The sequence below is a fragment of the Psittacula echo genome (assembly GCF_963264785.1).
Source record: "Psittacula echo genome assembly, chromosome: 5".
In the NCBI taxonomy this organism is placed as follows: domain Eukaryota; kingdom Metazoa; phylum Chordata; class Aves; order Psittaciformes; family Psittacidae; genus Psittacula; species Psittacula echo.
In genome coordinates this window covers 89946308-89965539 of record NC_137739.1, presented here as the reverse complement: position 1 = coordinate 89965539, position 19232 = coordinate 89946308, and the positions used below count along the sequence as shown (strand labels likewise).

At 65.3% G+C, this 19232-nt stretch overlaps 2 protein-coding genes across 2 annotated transcripts; one reads left to right on the top strand and one right to left on the bottom strand.

Annotated features, from left to right (window-relative positions):
* Positions 1-1024: 1024 nt before the first annotated feature.
* Positions 1025-10616, top strand: PKP3 (plakophilin 3; the record flags this gene model as incomplete). The annotated part of the gene is made up of 14 exons (XM_080618807.1): positions 1025-1063; positions 3773-3941; positions 4888-4964; positions 5139-5860; positions 6396-6519; positions 6611-6815; positions 6997-7171; positions 7440-7557; positions 7788-7955; positions 8260-8445; positions 8740-8893; positions 9242-9434; positions 9832-9919; positions 10581-10616. The coding sequence occupies 14 exons, from the start codon at positions 1025-1027 to the stop codon at positions 10614-10616; spliced, it is 2454 nt and encodes an 817-aa protein (XP_080474933.1).
* Positions 10617-12270: 1654 nt separating this feature from the next.
* SIGIRR (single Ig and TIR domain containing) lies at positions 12271-19232 on the bottom strand (the record flags this gene model as incomplete). The annotated part of the gene is made up of 14 exons (XM_080618395.1): positions 12271-12467; positions 12601-12775; positions 13257-13407; positions 13485-13587; positions 13662-13805; positions 13889-14029; positions 14228-14358; positions 14877-15063; positions 15166-15471; positions 16730-16745; positions 17505-17722; positions 17790-17927; positions 18970-19061; positions 19180-19232. 14 exons carry the CDS (start codon positions 19230-19232, stop codon positions 12271-12273), a joined length of 2052 nt encoding a protein of 683 aa, XP_080474521.1.

The following is a 19232-nucleotide window of genomic DNA, read 5'->3' as shown; positions in this document are numbered from 1 at the left end:
CTAATGGGGAGGCGCAGCAGCAGGAGGCTGCAGGGTTTTGGTTCTGTGGCAGTGGTTGAGCTGTGGCTGTGGGGACCACGGGGAGCCCCAGGTGACAGTGGGGTGCAGACAGGTCCCCAGGGCTGGGTGAGGTGGTGGCCGGTGGCTCACCCCATCCCAAGGGGATGCTGTGGTGACATCGGGGTGTGTTTGGGATAGTGGAGGGGAACACCAGCTGCAAGCAGCCTTGCTATGGGGCTGCCCTGGCTGTGGGGTGGTTGGAGGGGAGCACAGGAGCCTCCCCACACCTCCAGGCTGAGAATGGGCTGTGACAGCAGGGGCCAGGTCCTGGCATCCTCCTGCCCTGTGCTGGGCTTTGCCGGGGTCACCTCTCTGCAGCACTGGGTGCAGTGTGGGGCCCGGGTGAAAGCAATGGCCCCCAAACTGGTTTGGCCCGTTCCAAACGCTCCCTCTCTGCTTATCTGGCTTCAAAGGGCTCCTGCTGCATCCCACGCACACAAACATCTCCCTGTGATCCCCCGGGGGAGCCCCCTGCATCCCAAAATCTGTGCGCCCCCCCCCCCAGCTTTGCCTCCCCTTCATCTCCTTTGGGCAGCCCCCAAACCCTCCTGTTGTACCCATGGGTGCCCCATGGCTCAAGGGGATGCGATGGGAAGGACACGTTTGTCCCGCGGCCACGGCGGTGGGGACTAACGGTGACTGTTTGGAACGTTACAAAGCAGGATGCGATGTGGCTCCAGGGATGGGGCAGTGGGACCCCGGGGCACCCCGCAGCCCCCCGGCCGTGCCGGGGATCGCAGTGGAGCCGTCACCAGCCCCAGGAGCTCACACTTGGCTGCGAGGGGAGCGGGTTTGGAGGCTCATGCAAAACACCCGCATGTGAAGAGGAGACTGGTTGGGTAGGTCCCGGGGCGGGCCCGCGCTCAGCCCCACGCCCGCTGCACCGGCCCCACTGCAGACGGCATCGCCCACCCTGCACCGGCACCCGCGGTAGCACCCAGGGGTGCCCCTGCCGCCCGGGACGATGCTGCAGGGCAACGGCGCTTCGGGGCCACCCAGCAAGGTACGTGCCGGCCGGTGCCCAGCACGGGTCCCTCGGGACACCGATGCCACCCGCGCCCCGCGTGGGACGGGACAGCGGGGCCGGGGCCGCAGCTCCCGCTCCGCTCTGCCCGGAGGCTTCGTCCCTGCTCTCGTCGTGCCTCAGTTTCCCCAGCGCGGCTCTCGCACGCGTGCGGTGCCCGTCTGCGGCCGCCCCTCCCTTCCCGAAGCGGCACCGGCTTCCCCGGGGACCCGGGTGTGGGACGGGTGACACCGGCGTCGGGGTGCCCGGGGATGAGGCGCACCCAGGGGCTGGGGTGGCCCCGGGGATGTGGCTCTTGTCATCTGCAAAGGGAGGGATAGGGGAGCCTCCAGGCTTGGGGATCAGTGACCGCTTTAGGGATCCCGAGACCGAGTTAATTTAACCCTGTGTCACCCCCACTGTGGGTGGGTCCCCTCTGGAACCCCCTCTTTTTCCTCCAAATGTGGGATTTTTTGTGCCAATTTGCGAGTTTTGAAGCATTCCAGCGCATTCCTGCTCCCGTCCGATGCTGGCCCCTATTAACAAATCGCTTTACAAGGCGAGCGCTGCCCGTTTTGGCTTCAAACCTGCCTCAGCCCCCTCATAACCCCCATTCCCAGCAGCAGCAGCAGCAGGGCAGTGTCACACCGGTGGGATGGGGGCTCGGAAGGGAGGTGGATCCTGGGGGAATGGGGCTGCCAGCGGGCTCAGGGCCACCCCGGACCCGCTTTGTCCCCGGGGCTGGAGGGGCTCCGGGCCGCCCCCGAGCCCCCCGGTGCTGGCACGGGCCGGGCGGGCAGGCAGCGGCTTGCAGGGAGCGATCCGCCCTCCCCGCCTGCTCCCGGGGGGATCCCGTGATTCAGCCGGAGCGTTGGGAGCGTCCCGCTGAGCTCTGCCAAACGCGGGCACCGCCGACGCTCCCGTGGGGAGGGAACGGGGGGGCCCTTGGGGTGATCCCTGTACCCACAACGGGTCCGGTGGGACCCATAAGCTCAGGAGGCAGGTGTGGTGTTGTCACCCCCATTGGCCCCTGGGCATGATGCGATGGTGACACCGGGGTCTGCGGCCCCATGGGGTTTGGGGAAGGAAGCAAAGCGGGGACAATCACCCCAGAACAAAGCCAGGTTGGACACAGGGGCTCGGAGCAAGCTGCTCCAGTGGGAGGTGTCCCTGCCCGTGCCGTTGGAACCGGAGGTGCTTTCAGGTCCCTCCAACTCAAACCTGACTCCATGATTCCAAGCCGCGCACCGCAGCTCCTGCCACCCCACCCCGGCACCCGCCGCTGCTCCTGCTGACGGCGGCACATTCCTTAGGGACAGCCGCCCTTTTCACCCTCCCAGCGGAGCTCAGCACCGCCCCGGCACTGTCACTGCCGGGTGGCGCAAGCCGCAGCCGGCAAAGCCCCTAACGCTGAGGCCGGGCGGGTTCGGGGCGCTGACGCCGGGAGCTGAGCCGCGGCCGCGTTGCCACGCTCGCCTTCTTCAAAGAGCCAGCGCCAGCTCCTGAGCCTGGGCGCTGCGCTGGAGCCAACAGCGCTGTGCCATGAGCAGGGGCAGAGCCCCAGTGCCGCGCATGGCAGAGAACGGACACAGCTCGGGTCAGGAGGGAGCAGCTCAGTAGTGACTCGGGGCTGTCGGGAGCGATGAGAGCCGATGCCGTGGGGGTCTCGGGAGCTGCTCACGGCAGTGGGGGGGGTTCGAGGTGTCCCTGGAGGAGGAGGCGGGTGAGGTGAGGCTAATTAGTACCTGTGGTGGCAGCGGCTGAGTCACCGCGTTCGGTTCCGCCGGCGCTGAGCCGCCCCTTCTCGCTTCTTTAGTCATTGTTAGTGTTGTGCTTTCATTCCCGGCTGATTTGAAAAGCAAAGCAGGGAGGGCCCGGCCGGTAATTACCGCCAATGAGCCCCTGCTCGGCCCTATGGCGGGCCAGCCCCCCCGCCAAAGGGGCTTGCTGGTGGTGGGCAGCCCCGGGGGCTGGGGTCAGTGTGGGGCTCTCTGGGGTTCCGGGTGCTCCTAGGGGGTGGCTCGGGGGTCTGGGGCTCGCTGGTGGTGCCATGGGGGGCCCAGGGCTCTCCTGGGGGGTTACCTGGAGTCTTGGGTTCATTGGAAGGATATTGTGGGTCTCTAGGGGTCAACAGGGAGATTACCTGGGGTCCGGGTGTCCGGAGGGAGGCCATGTGGGGGCTGAGCATTGCCAGAGGGGCAAATTGGGGGTTTGGGGTTCTCTGTAGTGGCCCCGTGTAGCTCTGGGGCTCTCCTGTGAGGTTTTCTAGGGGTCTTCAGCTCACAGGAGGGACAATGGGGTCTCTGAGGGCTCATTGGTGGGGCTCTTTGGGGTCCGTGCCTCACCGGTGGCTCTGCCCACGGCGGGTCCGGCTCCCACCGCTGCAGCCACAGGTACGACCACCCCAGAGCCCCCGAGGGCATCCTGCTCCCTCGCGCCCTCGTCCCCGCGAGGTCACCGCGAGTGCTGGCACCGGTGTCACTGGTGCTGGTGTCACCGCTGCTGATGTCACCGGTGTCACCGGTGCTGGCGGCGGTGGGGCCGGTGCGTCCCCTCCCTCCCGGGCGTGGCGGCGCGGGGCGGGCCGGGCTGAGGGAGCCGCCGCCGCTCACCTGCACAGGGCGGCCGCTCGCCTCGGCCTCCGCACCGCCGCCACCGCGCACCGCCGCCATGCAGGAGACCAACGCGTTCCTGCTGTCGGCCCTGCAGCCCGAGGCCGGTGTATGCTCGCTGGCGCTGCCGTCGGACCGGCAGCTGGACGGCAGGAACCGGGAGACGGCCGAGGCCCAGCGGCTGCGCAGCGCCCGCGTGCAGGAGCAGGTCCGCATCCGCATGATGCTGAGGGGCCCCGCGCCCGACCACGGCGACGGCACCAGAGGTGAGAGAACCCCCCCATGTACCCGCCTCTCCGGGCACACGCGTCTGAACGCGCGTTGGGAGCCCATCGGCAAACACCGGGCTTGGGCTCACACCTCGGAGTGGGGTTTTGGGGGTGCCCCCACCCGGCTGGGCCCCCACCGCACCCCCAGCACGGGGGAAGGGGCTGCAGGGCTCCACTGAGCGCTCGCTCCGCCCCACTCAGGGGTCGTGCCTCAGTTTCCCCCCTGCGCCCGGGAGGGTTTGCACTGGGGGGTCCCGCGCCCCGCTTGGGCCGGGGGGAGGCTCTGCTTGTCCCGGCAGCTCCCTGCCCGTCCCTGCCAGCCTCTGAGCTGCGCCTCTGGCCGGGCTCCAAGCTCCTCCATTAACGTCTGCTCCCGGCCTCCGCCCTGCGCTGCGCCCCGCACCGGCGCCGGGGTTCACCGGGCCCCGATCCGCGGTGCTGGGGGCCTCGGCGGTGGGGGGAGACGTGAGACCCCCCTCGGCACCCCCAGGGCTGCCCCATGGTGGGTGTGAGTCACGGTCCCATCCCTGCCGGTGCTGGCGATGGCCCCGTGCCCGCCAGCGGCCCTGGGGCGGTGGTGAAGGGTGCGGTGGGGCTGGTCCCGGCTGGGATCCCGTCCCCATGGTGGGATCCCATCCCCGTGGTGTGATCCCGTCCCCAGGGTGGCGGAGCCGGGACTGGCTTTGGGGGTGCCTGAGTTGTTGATCCGGCTACGGCTGAGCCGCCCTGTCCCTGCCAAGGTGGCAATTACTCCCCTTGCCGTCGGGGCAGGATGAAAGGCAGGAGGCTGGCACTGCCCCTGGTCAGCAGGCAGGCGGAGGCAGTGTCCTCCTGCTCCCTCGTCCCCTATGGCTCCTTTCGCAGGTCCCTCTGGGATGAGTTGTGGGATCTCTGGTCCCCACGACCACCCCTTTGGCTGATCCCCCCCATCTCCATCCCATAGGCAGTCAGTACGGCACAGCCCTGCGCTCCTCCTTCAGCTCCCGCTCCCAGAGCAATGGTGTGGACCCCAAAGCCTCGGTATGTACTGGTGGGTTCATCCTCTCACCCTGCCCATCACCGAAGCAGCTGGGGATGCCAGAGAGACCCAGCCTGGCTGCAGCTTTGGCTGTGCCAAGGGAGGCTCTGGGCTCCATGCTTCCCTCTCCTGGTGGTGGCAGGCTCAGGGCACCCCTAACCCCCTGCTCCCCGCAGCTCTATCAGCCGCTGACCAAGAAGGACTTCGGCACGCTGAAGGGCAGCGGCTGGTCCTCGCGCTCGGCTGTGGACCTCACCCCCCACAAGCGAATGGCGACCATCAGCAACGGGGGCCTGGCCAAGGGCCGGGGCTACGGCTACGCCATGTCCCAGGCGGGCAACAGCTCCCCGCGGCCCAGCTCCTTCCATGAGCGCAGCTACCGCGCACGGCAGAACCTGGACACGCTGTCGCTGCGCTCGCTGCGCCTGGCCGAGGGGCCGCTGCCACCCCACGCCGTGGCTGACGACCGCTACAGCGTCCTCTCGGAGCAGCTGGACTCCATGGGCCACCACCGCCCGCTCTACCGGAGCCAGGGCAGCGGCGGCTTCACCCGCTCCTACACCTTCGAGCGGCAGCTGAGCGGTGGCTCCACCGCCAAGGTGGGCTCCGAGTGGCTGGAGGGCAGCGAGGTTCCGCAGAGCCGCACCATCCGCGCGCCCGCCATGCGCACGCTGCAGCGCTTCCAGAGCAACAACCGCTCGCGGCTCAGCACCGGCTCCTTCGGCAGCATCCCCGCGGGCTCGCAGGCGGGAGGCAGCTCCTACCTGGGCATGGTGGAGCACAGCTCCCGCGCGCCCTCCGTGCGCAGCCTGGCCGAGTCCAGCCACCACCTGCAGGACCAGCGCGGGATGGAGATGTACAACGGGCACAGCACCCTGCTCAGCCACCAGTCGGGGGGGTGAGTGACAGCGGGGATGGCTGACACCAGCTTGGTCCTCGTCCCCACCTTAGCTGGTTAAGGGCAAACCCTTCTGTCTATTGCCTGGTGCTATCTTGCTGCGAGGGATGCGGGAGAAGGGGTGAGATGGTGGTTAAATGCCCCATCCCTGGCAGTGTTCAAGGCCAGGTTGGACACAGGGGCTTGGAGCAAGCTGCTCCAGTGGAAGGGGTCCCTGCCCGTGGCAGGGGTTGGAGCTGGAGGAGCTTTAAGATCCCTTCCAAGCCAAACCATTCTGTGATTCTATGGTGGGAACAAGTTGGCCCCATAGTGATGGACCACGGCATGGGTTGGCCCCAGGCACGTCCTGTGTGTGGCTTTAGCTTCTCTCATGGACCCATGCTGAGACACCGGGGTAGGAAGATACTCATTAACTTGGGTCTGGAATCTCATGCCCAAGAGCTTGGTGGGTTGATGGGTCTCCTCCGAGGTGCAGGTGTGGAGGACCCTTGTTGTTTGGTCTGCTTGGGCTCTTCTCACCTGCCCATGGTTCCAGGTTTGACGACATCGACCTGCCTTCAGCGGTCAAGTACCTGATAGCCACGGACCCCAACCTGCAGGTGCTGGGTGCTGCCTACCTCCAGCACAAGTGCTACAGCGACAGCAACGCCAAGAAGCAGGTGAGCACCCAAGGGCAGGATAAGGGGGTGCCCCTTCCCCTTTGCACAGCGGAGGACCCAAGGGAGCCCCATCCCCTGCTGTCCCCTCCAGGCCCGCAGCCTCCAGGCCATGCCCAAGCTGGTGAAGCTGTTCAACAGCCCCAACCAGGAGGTGCAGCGCCACGCCACGGGCGCCATGCGCAACCTCATCTACGACAACACCGAGAACAAGCTGGCGCTGGTGGAGGAGAACGGCATCTACGAGCTCATGCGGACGCTGCGGGAGCCCGACGACGAGCTGCGCAAGAACGTCACAGGTTGGGGACCACGGCAGGGGCTGCTCCGTGGGGGTGGCCCATGGTGACCCATCCCATGAGCGATGCTGGGGATGACGGCTTCGTGTGGTCGTCACCCACCCTGTCTGTGGGTGTTGATGTGAGCCCCCCGGGGTGGATGCACTCCGGTCATTCCCGGCACTGAGGATCCCTCTGTGCGCAGGGATCCTGTGGAACCTCTCCTCCAGTGACAACCTGAAGGACCGCCTGGCCCGGGACACACTGGACCAGCTCACAGACCTGGTGCTGGTCCCGCTCTCGGGGCTGGGGGGCTCGGGTGTTATCCAGCAGAACCCCTCGGAGGCCGAGATCTTCTACAACTCCACGGGCTTCCTCAGGTACCTGCTGGGGCGGCTCCAGTCCTCGCACCGTGGGTACAGGTCTGGGTGGAGCAGGAGACACCACGCGTGCTGTGCACGTAGGGAGCAAGGCCTCCAGGGCTCCTTTCTGGGTCCCCATCCCTTGCAGCACTTGTGCATCAAGGCAAAGCCTAGTCAGCCCCATGGGACCGGTATCAGCTGCCCTTCCCATGGTGATCCCAGGGCACGAAGGGGTGGCCGTGGGGGAGCCCTTTCTTGCTGTGATGAACTCATGTTCCCGGTGCAGGAACCTCAGCTCTGCCAGCCAGCAGACCCGGCAGAAGATGCGCGAGTGCCATGGGCTGGTGGATTCCATGATCCATTATGTGAACAGCTCCCTGGAAGTGGGCAAGTCAGAGGACAAGGTGAGCCCCAGGAGCTGGGAGGCTGTGGGTGCCCTCGGATGTGGTGCTGCTCCCTGTCTCCTGGTGGCACATCTTGATGGGATGGTGGGAAAACCAGCCCGGCTCTATCTGGGCTTACTGGGCACTGTCATTGGGTGACTCTGATGGAGCCCCATGAGGATGTGCCATTAGAGATGCCCCGTCAGGCGGCACAAGGACTGACACCCCCGTGTCCCATCTCCCCCACCCAGAGCGTGGAGAACGCGGTCTGCGTCCTGCGCAACCTCTCCTACCGCCTGTACGATGAGATGCCCCCGTCCTCGCTGCAGCGCCTGGAGGGCCACCGGCGGAACAACAGCAGCACGGTGACGGGGGAGCTGGTGGGCTGCTTCAGCCCCCAGAGCAAGAAGGCGCGAGAGGTCAGCGATGGGGGGACAATGGGACCGTGTCCCGGGGCTGGGGTGGCAGCGAGGTGATGTGGGGCGGAGGTGGACGTGGGGCGGAGGTGGACGCCGGCCTGGGCTCAGGGCTGGGACACGCGGATGAGCTCAGCTCGGGTGATTCAGGAGTGCGGTGTGAATCAGGGCGCTGAGCCCCTGCTCTGCCGTGCCACGGGTGTGACACAGCCAGCACGAGCTGCCCAATGCTTGAGGCTGGGTGCAGGGGAAGAGGGGAGAGCTGCAGGGGGACATCCCGGTGGGTCCAACAGCACCCTCCCCACAGCACTACCTGAATGCGGACATCGTCACCTTCACGGAGGTCTCCAAGGACCCCAAGGGCATGGAGTGGCTCTGGAACCCGCAGATCGTGGGCATCTACAACCGGCTGCTGCAGCGCTGCGAGCTCAACAAGCACACCACGGAGGCGGCCTCGGGCGCGCTGCAGAACATCACCGCTGGGGACCGCAGGGTGAGGGTGCCGGGGGGGGGAGTGCCCCGGGGGTGATGCCACGTCTGGCCTGGGTGTCCGCACCACAGCACCAGTCACAGGGCTGGGATGCACCTTCATGTGGGCTGGTACCGGTCTTTCCTGGGTGGGGAACGTGTCCATCGCACCAGTCACCACCCAGGCATGGGTCACCCCGGCCTAGCCCTGTTGAGCAAGAGGAGGAGGAGGAGAAAGAAAGAGGAGGAGGAAGAGGAGGGGGCAATGAGGGGTCCCATTGGGTCCCATTGGAGTCTCTGAGCAGTGTGTGCCTCGCAGTGGGCGGGCGTGCTGAGCCGCCTGGCCCTGGAGCAGGAGCGCATCCTGAACCCGGTCCTGGACCGCGTCCGCACCGCCGACCACCACCAGCTGCGCTCCCTGACCGGGCTCATCCGCAACCTGTCCCGCCACGCCCGCAACAAGGACGAGATGTGTGAGTATGGGGAGGAGCCCGGCGCCCGCCCTTCGCCCTCTTCCTCCTCGCTCCGGCCTCCAGTTACCTCCAGCCCCATCCCAGCACCCTCCTGCCCGCTGCATCCCTGCTCTCATGCATGTGGAGGCCGCTCCATCCCCAGGACCAAACGCCCTCCACACCCTGTGCTCCGCCTCCAACCCCCCCATCCCATTGGCTTTGTCCTCGTCCCCCACCTCTAATCCCAGGTGCCCAGGGAAAGGCTTAAAGCATCCCTGGTGCTGGTCCCTCTCTCCCCTCACTGCACCCGGAGGCTGCCGCGTGTCCCCGGTCCTGCCGCCGGCCCTGACGCGCTGCCCTTGCCCCCAGCCACCAAGGTGGTCAGCCACTTGGTCGAGAAGCTGCCGGGCAGCATCGGGGACAAGGCTCCGCCGGCCGATGTCATCGTGAACATCATCGCGGTGCTCAACAACCTGGTGGTGGAGAGCCCCATGGCCGCCCGCGACATCGTCTACTTCGATGGCCTCAGGAAGCTCTTCTACATCAAGAAGAGAAGGGACAGGTGGGGGCTCCTGTCTGCTCTGCTCAGGCCCGGGCTCTGGCCCTGCTCTCCCCTTGTTCCCCTGGCCCGGTGAGGTCTCCCTTCCCAAGGCTTGGTGTTGGGAGGCCCCAGAGCAGCTCTGAGTGGTCTCATGGTCACCTTCAACCCCTTGGCCGCGTTCTCTGGACACCCCCCATGGGCTGGAATGCAGTCACCTTTCCCCATCTGAGTGCTCCTCACCACTCACTGCTTGCCACCCTGTACTCCATGGTGGGCTCCAGCCTTTGGTCTTCTGCCTCTTCCCACCAGTGCTGAGCCTTCAGCCCCTAGGGCCCTTCTGGGGTGGGATCCTTGGGTTGGTGGGCACTATCCTGTGTGCGCTGGTACCCAAAGCTCATTGCACCCTGTCCTGGGGCAGCTCGGACAACGAGAAGTCCTCCCGAGCAGCCGCCAGCCTCCTGGGCAACATGTGGCAATACAACAAGCTCCACCGGGACTTCAAGATGGTGAGTACCAGCCTCGTGTCCCTTCCGACTGGTGGGATCCTGGGGTGGATCCTGAGGGAGTCAAGGCCATGGGCTTCACCCTGAAATCCACAACCCAAAGACCTGGGACAGTCTTACAGTGCCTAAAGGGGCTGCAGGAAACCTGGAGAGGGGCTTTGGGCAAGGGCCTGTAGGGACAGGCCAAGGGGAATGGCTTTAACCTGCCAGAGGGGAGACTGAGATGAGCTCTTAGGCAGAAGCTCTTCCCTGGGAGGGTGCTGAGGCGCTGGCCCAGGGTGCCCAGAGAAGCTGTGGCTGCCCCATCCCTGGCAGTGTTCAAGGCCAGGTTGGACACAGGGGCTTGGAGCAAGCTGCTCCAGTGGAAGGGGTCCCTGCCCATGGCATGGGTTGGAGCTGGAGGAGCTTTAAGGTCCCTTCAACCCAAACCAGGCTGGGACCCTGTGATTCCATGAAATGCTTCCAGGCGCACAACAGGCCCCAGCTCCATGGTTCCCCGTCCAGAAGGGGTGGGATGTCCCCAGAGCATCATGCTCAGAGTGGTACCTGCCCTGGTGGGGATGACGCCGGGGCACAGCGCATCCGTGCTCACGCTCCCAGCCCCTGGCGAGGTGCAGGCAGGGTGCCCTGGGCAGGGGGTGACCGTGCCCGTGTGTCCTTGCAGAAGGGGTACCGGAAGGAGGACTTCCTCGGCCTGTGAGGACACCGGGACCGTGCTGCCCTGCGCTGGCTCCTCGCGGGCGGCTGCTCACCACCGGACCCCGCTCCATAGCGTAGACCCCGCCGCGTCCCCCGCGCCCCCACCGGGTCCCTTCCCTGCATGGGGACGTTTGTCCTCGCTCCTGTCCAGCCCTAACCCCAGCCCCTCCTTTTGGCTGTGCTGCGGGGCCCCGCTGGGACCACAGTTAGTGGGGGGCTGCCCCATGGCACCCAAGGGTGCTCAGAGCTGGGGACCCTGCAGGCTCCTGGCGGGACCTGGCTGCACAGCAAAGCTTGGCTCGTGGCTCAGCGGGAGCTGCAGGCTTTGGGGAGCTCCTGCAGTGAGGTGGGGAAGGGGCTTCCAGGACCCTCCATTCCCAAATCACAGTGCACCAGGGGCTGCTGTGGGGCGCGCCATGGGGTGCACGGGCTCTGCCCTGGCTGGGGGGGGACGGGGCTTTGTGTGGCTCAAGGGATGCTCAGGGGGGTCTGAGGTGGCTTCCCAGGTGTTATGGGGTGCACGGTGGCTGTAAGGAGCTGGGAAGCTCCCTTGGTGAGACACGGTGCCAGGTTCCCCCCTTTGCAGGGGTGGGCTGGGGGGTGACTGAGGCTGCCCATGCCCTCTGCAAGGAGCCCCATAGGGACTGTCCCCTCCTCGGTGGCTGCTCTGCTCCGGGCTGAGCCTGGCCCCTGCTGCATGAGCAGGATTTGGGTAGGGCCAGGTTGTGTTTGCTGGGCGGTGTCTCCCTGCGGGGTGGGGAGATGCTCTGGGTGTGCTGGGTGCTCTCTGGGTGTCCTGTGGGTGCTGTGGGGGCCTGGCACAGGCAGGGGGGTGCCAGGTCAAAACTCTCCCTGTCGGGGGTGCGGGTGGCTGTGGGGTGGCTTCGCTCTGCTGGCGGGTGTGGGGCTGGGGGACCCTGCTGTGCTTGGGGTGCTGTGTACCCCCTTTGGGACACCAGGTAGAGACGGGAGGCTGGGGGGAGAGGGTGGCACAGCCCACGTTGGTGTCACCCATCAGTGCGTGGCACCCGCATGGCCCAGGCCGGGTGTCTCGGTGCCTTTGTCCTCCCCATTCTCGTGTACAAACACCCTGAGCCCTGCGTGTCCCCGAATAAAGCCTTGAACGCTGCCCGCTGCTGTGCCCCCCCCGACGTGAGCCCCGCTGCCCACCGGGTGCTGCTGCGGGTTGGTGCGATGGGGATAGGACGTGGCGCAGGGATGGGACCAGCACCACTGGCCATGGTGGGGACAGACCCGCTGGTGGCACCCGCGTCCCCTCAGGCGGATGGGCCCCACTCTGTGCAGCAGCGTTTTATTGCCATGGAGGTTTCCATGGAAAGGGGGTGCCACGGCCACCCCCGTCAGGCCATTCCCTTGGGATTGGGGCATGTTTCTTCTCAGAGCATCCCCCATCCCAGTGCTGGTCCATCAGGCACAAAAACATCCCTGCTGCACAGGGTGAAGGTGCCCGGGCCCCATGGGCTGCGGTATCCCTTGGTGATGGTTTTCCACCACGGAGCGTGCTGCCAGAAGGATCCTTTTCCTACTGCGACCTTGGCTGTGGTCCCATTGCCGAGCCCGGGCTCCTCCAGCCGTGCTGCGCCCATGCAGCCCGTGGGAAGGGCGCAGCCGCCGCTGCCAGCCCCAGGCCCCGCTCAGATGTCGTCCTCTGTCACCAGGCAGTAGAAGTCCGTGCGGGCGCTGTAGTTGCGGGACCCCAGGTCCGAGATGTCGATCTCTGGTCTCTGCCCATCCCTGAGCTGCGCCTCCCCCATCCCAGCAGCAGGCACCGGAGCAGCGGGGCTGGCGAGGCGGGGAGGAGGGAGGCTCCTGAACACACACTCCCGGAGGCCTGGAAATGGGGGGAGATGGGATAGGATGGGCTGGGGGCGGTGGGGAAGGGCTGAGCCTCTTGGGAAGGTGCAGCAAAGCCCAAAGGGGACCTCCAGCGCACATCTGTCCCCCCAGGTGAACAAGGACTGTACCCAGGTCCCCATCCGGGTGCAGGTCTCCGCCGCTGTCCAGGTAGCTGCTGTGCAGGATCAGCATGGGGTCCTTGTCCTCCTGCAGCTGGGTCTGCGGGTCCCCCACGGGCCCCTGGAAGGACACCTTGCGGGGCAGGGCCAGGCACAGCTCCTTCCAGAAGTCGGACGAGGGGGTCTGCATGGGGCAGGGGGAGATGAGCAGCGCTGGGAGCACCACGAGCCGAGCCCAGCCCCATGCAGGGCTCTGTGGGGCTCAGCTCGCTCTTCCCAGCACCAGGAGCTGAGCCAAGGCCAGGGCTGTGCTGGTGGAGAAACCGGCCCGACCGGCTGGAATGCTCCGAGGCTCCGCTCCCAGCCTGGCCCTGGAATGGCCGGAGCAGCCATGGGGGAAGCTTCACCCCGAGAGCTGAGGCTTCACGCTGGTGCCTTGGCTGGAGCAGACCCCGGGGGGCTCCTGACCTGGGTGTGGGGACCCAGCACCAGCTCAGGGCTGGTTTGGTTGGGTTTTTACTCCCTAATAGCGAGTGCCCCAATCTGCCCTTTAGGAGCAGCAGAGCTCAGGGAGCAGCCCCGGAGCGCTGTGGGGTGGCTGACACAAATGGGAGTGCTGGGATGGCAGTGGGGTGCTGCTGGGATCGGTCCTGCTCAGCTCTCACCATGGAGCCTGCTCGCCACAGCAGCAGGGTCACGGCGCCGCGGTGCTGCTTCAGCAGGGTGATGGCGGGGTGGTGGATCTCCCGGTACTGGCTCTCGAAGACGATGAAGATGGGTTTCTTGGAAAGCTCCAACAGTCTCCAGAGCCCTTCCCTGTGGGACAACGCTGTGCCAGAGCCGAAGCACCCGCCGGCTGCTCTCCCCCGGGCGCAGGCAGGACCTGCTCCTACCTGAAGCTGCTGTTGCACCAGTCCTGCTCCAGGTATGCGACGGAGAGCACCACGATGAGGCGCCGGCACCGGCTCACGTTCATGATCAGGTCGGCTGATGGCTCTGCAGGGAAAGGGCTGTCAGGCCCCAGGGTGCTGCTGTGAGCCTGGCCCAGCCCCACGTGGGGCTGCTCCCACCTGCGTTGGGCAGGATGGTTTGCTCGTCCAGGAAGAGCTTGTATCCATAGCGGTTCTCCAGCTGCGGCTTCACGATGAAGTGGACGAACTTGCGGTCATCCGGAGCGGTGGCATGGGACACGTAGGCATCGTACAGCTTCCCGTCTGCGGATGGCACGGGAGACAGGGCATGATGCTGCGGGGGTTCCCGAGGGGAAACCACCCCGGTGCCCTGCCCGGGGTCTCACCATTGATCTCCAGCTCTCCATAGCGGTTCCGGTACCAGAGGAGCATGTTCAGGCGGCAGCGCACATAGAGCCCGGCTGCCAGCATGAGGAGCACCAGGACCAGGAGGGCTGCCAGCACCGCGGGCACGTGCCCTGCCACCTCTGCAAGCACAGGAAGGGCTCGGTGAGCTGAAGGACTGGGGCCAGATTTAGGGGTTTGGGTAGGGCACCCCGATGTGCTGCCCTGCGGAGGCAGCAATGCCCCACCACCCACCTCGATGGTCCCCATGGGGCTGCTGCTCCTGCCCGTGGCAAGTGGGACCTCCTTGGAGGTGTCCTTTTGTCCCATTGTGTCCCTACCTGCTCTCCGCAGGGTGAAGGTGGCCGTGGCATTGCTGATCCAGCAGGCAAACACCCCGAAGTCGCTGTCCTGTGTGAGGTTGAGCTGCAGAACGCTGCTGAGGAGCTGCTCCGAGGCATTTGGGGCAAACCTGTGGGGAGATGGGGCCATTGTGGGTTGGGCTGTGCGGTGACTGCCCTGACAGACAGAGACACAGACACACACAGACACAGACTGACAGACACAGACACAGACAGACACAGACACAGACACATAGACAGACACAGACACAGAGAGACACAGACACACAGACACACACAGACACAGACACAGACAGACAGACACAGACAGACACAGACAGACAGACACACACAGACACAGACACAGACACAGACAGACAGACACAGACACACACAGACACAGACACACACAGACAGACACAGACACAGACACAGACAGACACAGACACACACAGACACAGACACACACAGACACAGATACACACAGACACAGACACACAGACACACACACAGACAGACACAGACACAGACACACACAGACACAGACAAACACAGACACACACACACAGACACAGACACACACAGACACAGACAAACACAGACACACACACACAGACAGACACAGACACAGCCGCGCTGTGCTTCTTACCAGGCCGTGTCCTGGCTGCTGCCGCTGCCCAGCCATTGCCCGTCCTTGCTCCACGCGGGGCTGTGCTGGCAGTGCCCGGCGCCCGCCCAGCGCACGGTGCAGTTCAGCGCCACGCAGGAGCCCAGCGCCAGCTCCAGCGTCTGGTTGGTGGCGGGGACCAGGACCTCGGGGGGGACGCTGCAGGGCTCTGGGGGCACACGAGAGGAGGGATGAAGCCAAGGCAGGGAGAGGGACCCCGTGCGGGCTCCATGGCTGCTGGAAGCGCCGGGAGCTCCCATCCCGCACCCACCTGCCATGGTGTGCCGGGGCGCCGCGCCGGGACCTGCCGCATCACCGGCGCCAGGAGGGCCCCGCGCCGCCGACTCTTCCGGGGTCAGAGTCCATCCGGCACCGGTGCGGCGCGGCCGGGCCTGGAACGGGTCGGACACGGCCCCGTGAGCGCCGGTGGCTGTGGCCGGGCGGCACAGGGAGAACCCCGGGGGTCCCCATGGGTCCCCAGTGGTGCGGGTCGGGGACAGCGGGTGCTGCTCTGGGGCTGAGCCGGAGCCGTGTCCCAGCCGTGGCCGCTCGGTCACGGTGACAGCTCCGGGCAGCCCTGCAGCCAGGCAGGGGGTGGTTAATGACCACCCAGGGGCTGCAGGACGTTAAAATGTGGCTTTGGCTCAAACCAGAGGCCAGGGAGGGGAGACAAGCCACAGCTGTGGTTCAACCATGGGGTTTGATGTCCCCATGGGTGTGTTTGGGGACTCTGTGGGACCCTCTTCATGCCACCAATGCCCTGTCTTGGCTGCAGTGCTGTTTCAGCCTGTGCACCCATTGAAACTGCTAACTGAGCAGTGCAGTGGTTGAATTTAATTAAGGGTTACGGGAGATCTTAAAGCAGCTCCAGTGCCTAAAGGCAAGGAAAGAAACTGGAGAGGGGCTTTGGCCAAGGGCCTGTAGGGACAGGCCAAGGGGAATGGCTTTAACCTGCCAGAGGGGAGACTGAGATGAGCTCTTAGGCAGAAGCTCTTCCCTGTGAGGGTGCTGAGGCGCTGGCCCAGGGTGCCCAGAGAAGCTGTGGCTGCCCCATCCCTGGCAGTGTTCAAGGCCAGGTTGGACACAGGGGCTTGGAGCAAGCTGCTCCAGTGGAAGGGGTCCCTGCCCGGGGCAGGGGTTGGAGCTGGAGGAGCTTTAAGGTCTCTTCAACCCAAACCAGGCTGGGACTCTGTGATTCACAGAAACAGGCTTCCCACCCTGTGAGCTCCCAGTGTTGAGCTCAGTGGGTGCAGCTCTCTCCTTGCATTACGAGGCTCAGTGCATTGCTGCCCTGCGGCCATGCCTGGGGCCAGGCACAGCAACGCAAGGTGCAGGCGGGAGCACGAGGACAGTGCACAGGGACTGGGGGAACTGGCCCGCGGCTGGTATCACACAGTCAGCAGCAGCACCGCTGCACGGGCCTGCGGGAGGGGGGCCTAGGGAGGACACGGGTAAATCACAGCAGCGGGATGGGGCACTGCAGCAATGGGTGAAGCAGGGCCTGACAGTGAGGCTGGGCTCCTCCATCCCTGGACACCTGCGGGAGCACTGGGAGTGGGCGCTGGGCACGCTCTGGGATCAAGGACATGATGGTGCTGGTGGCTCTGCAGGACTGTGAACACATCCCACGGAACACGAGCAGCAGGGACCAACACCTCCCCGGCTGTCCTGCCCCACAGCTTCCTCGCACCCCGTTCCAAACTGGTTTGGGTAACACTGGGGCTGCGGAGGCCCTGGAGGAGCTGGCTCTGCTGCTGGTGTGGCAGGGAAGGGGGTCTGCAGCAGTGCTATGAACCGTGGCTCATTGCTTCCCTTTGGCACAGCAGCGCTGGTACCAGGCGTGGGGTGAAGCTGGGTCAAGGTCCAAGAGGGACGGTTAAAACGTGTTCAGCTTGAGCTGAAGTGGCTCATTCCTGAAGTTTAGCTGGGTTTCACCAGGGATGGAAGAACAAGGGACAGAGAGGAGTCAGCCCACCCAGTTTTTGCATGGGGAAGGGAATGGGAGATGCTACACCAGGGTGGCGAGGTCCTTTCCCTGCCTGGTGGGGATCATTCAGCGCTGCTTGGTGCTGCCCGGCTGGGTCACTTGTAAATCGTTTCCTACAGTCCCAGGCCGATTTGTGTTGGAAGTGACCTTAAAGCTCACCCAGTTCCTTCAGGCACTGGAACACTGATGATCAGAAGTAAGGAAGCCCCAACGAGACGCAGCCTGGCCAGAGAGCTCAAGGATGCCCTAAACATCCATCTGGGGCCCCTTTGCTCTGGAACAAGAAATGTCAATGGGTGCCCCAAGGGTGGCCGGTGTCGGGGCTGCTGGCTGCAGGTAGGAGCACAGGTTAACGGGCAGCAGCACACTTCCATTCCCCAGCTCTTGAGGCTGGGGACACCCGGGTCTGCTCCAAGCACAGCAGAGGACTGTGTGGGTGCTGTGTGGTGGTCGGCAATGGTTGGGCTGCAGCGTGCCCCCAAAGCACGGACAAGGGAACACGAGGCAGGGAGCAAGCAGGAGAGCCAAGGGAGCAGCAGGGCTGGTGGGGAGAGGGCAAAGCCCCGCTGACCCCATCCAGGACATGGACACGGAAAGGGAAGCAGAGGAGAAGCTGCATTTACCTTCAGTGCTTCCCGCACCCGGCCGCAGCTCCTGCCCTCGCTGCCCTCGTGCGGCTCCCGCCGGATCTCTGCTGGTTCCTTTCTCTTTCCTTTCCTTTGGAATTGCTTTATGTGCTCCCCGTGCCAGCCCCTGCCCTGTGCCCCGCTCTGGCCCCAATGGCAGGGCTGCAGCAGGGCTCGGTCCCTCCTCCCCTGCTCCACCTCCGGCTCACCTGAACCTGCGGTGAACGCGACTCGGCTGTAGGGGAGGGGAAAAGAGGGAACAGGGAGGGGGAAGCGGCGCACCCGGGGATCCCGCGGTGCTCACAGCGAGCTCATGGGGGTGCCGGGGCAAGATGGAGCCCGCATCCGGCACCACCACCACCGGTAATACCGGATCTGCCGCCGGGGGCTTGTACCGGAGTGTGCCGCGGGTGAAGGTGTCTGACATGGGGAGAGCCTGGGGCAGAGCCGGTGTCTGGGGCTGTGGTTTGCTGAGCACTGGCAAACTCGGTGTTCTCTGGCTTCATGAAGGTGAATTACTGATGGAGGGAGGAGGAAAAGGCCGGGCCCATGGGAATACTGGGGGCTCCTGTTTCCTTCTCCTTGGGGATGTTAAAAGGCTCTTGGACAAATGAAAGCAGGTCTGTGGCTGCTCTGGATGGTGCTGGTCACAGGGAACTGGACCCAGCCAAAGGGCCGTGATCACTGTTAATGATAATGGAGATGGCAGCAGCCTGAGGAGCAGGACTTGGGGTGTTGGGTGAGGAGAAGCTCCCCATGATCCGGCTTCAGCCTGTGCTTGAGCCCAGAACCCCCCTGTGTGCTGGGCTGCACCCCCAGAGCGTGAGCAGCAGCTCAGGGAGGGGATCCTGCCCCTCTGCTGTGCTCTGGGGAGACCTGAGAGCAGCTCCAGTGCCTAAAGGGGCTGCAGAAACCTGGAGAGGGGCTTGGGACAAGGGCCTGTAGGGACAGGCCAAGGGGAATGGCTTGAACCTGCCAGAGGGGAGACTGAGCTGAGCTCTTAGGCAGAAGCTCTTCCCTGTGAGGGTGCTGAGGCGCTGGCACAGGGTGCCCAGAGAAGCTGTGGCTGCCCCATCCCTGGCAGTGCTCAAGGCCAGGTTGGACACAGGGGCTTGGAGCAAGCTGCTCCAGTGGAAGGGGTCCCTGCCCGTGGCAGGGGTTGGAGCTGGAGGAGCTTTAAGGTCCCTTCCAACACAAAGCAGGCTGGGATTCTGTGTTGGGAGCCTTTGCACGCCCCAGGCACAGAGTACACGAGCTGCAAGGGCTGCACGGGCTTTATGCACAGCAACGGCCCAACAGCAGCCTCCGCTGGTGAAGGAAACGCCAACGTGCCCCACAGCCGTGCAGCCCCTTTCTTTGGGGCCAGAACGGGCAGAAAAGGGGCTGTTTTCCTCCTGTGAGGCCCCAGATGCAGCAGGAGGAGAGGGGCGGGGATCGTGTCGGGTCCCAGCAGCTTTCTCACCTCCCCCGAGGCTGCGGTGTGTGAGCAGCCGCGAGGGGGGCTCCTGCAGCCTTCCACCGGCCCTAACGTGGGACACAGTGGTTCTGCCTCGCCTGTGCAGAGGGAAGGGAACGAACCCTCCAGAGCAGCGGTGCTGCCGGGAAGGAGGTGTTCAAGCCCGCTCCCCGCTGTGCTCTGCTCCCACCCGTGCCTTTACTGCCCGGGTCCCACCGCCCATGCCCGTTCCCGCCCGCCCCGGGTCGCCGCTGCCGCTCTGGTTGCAT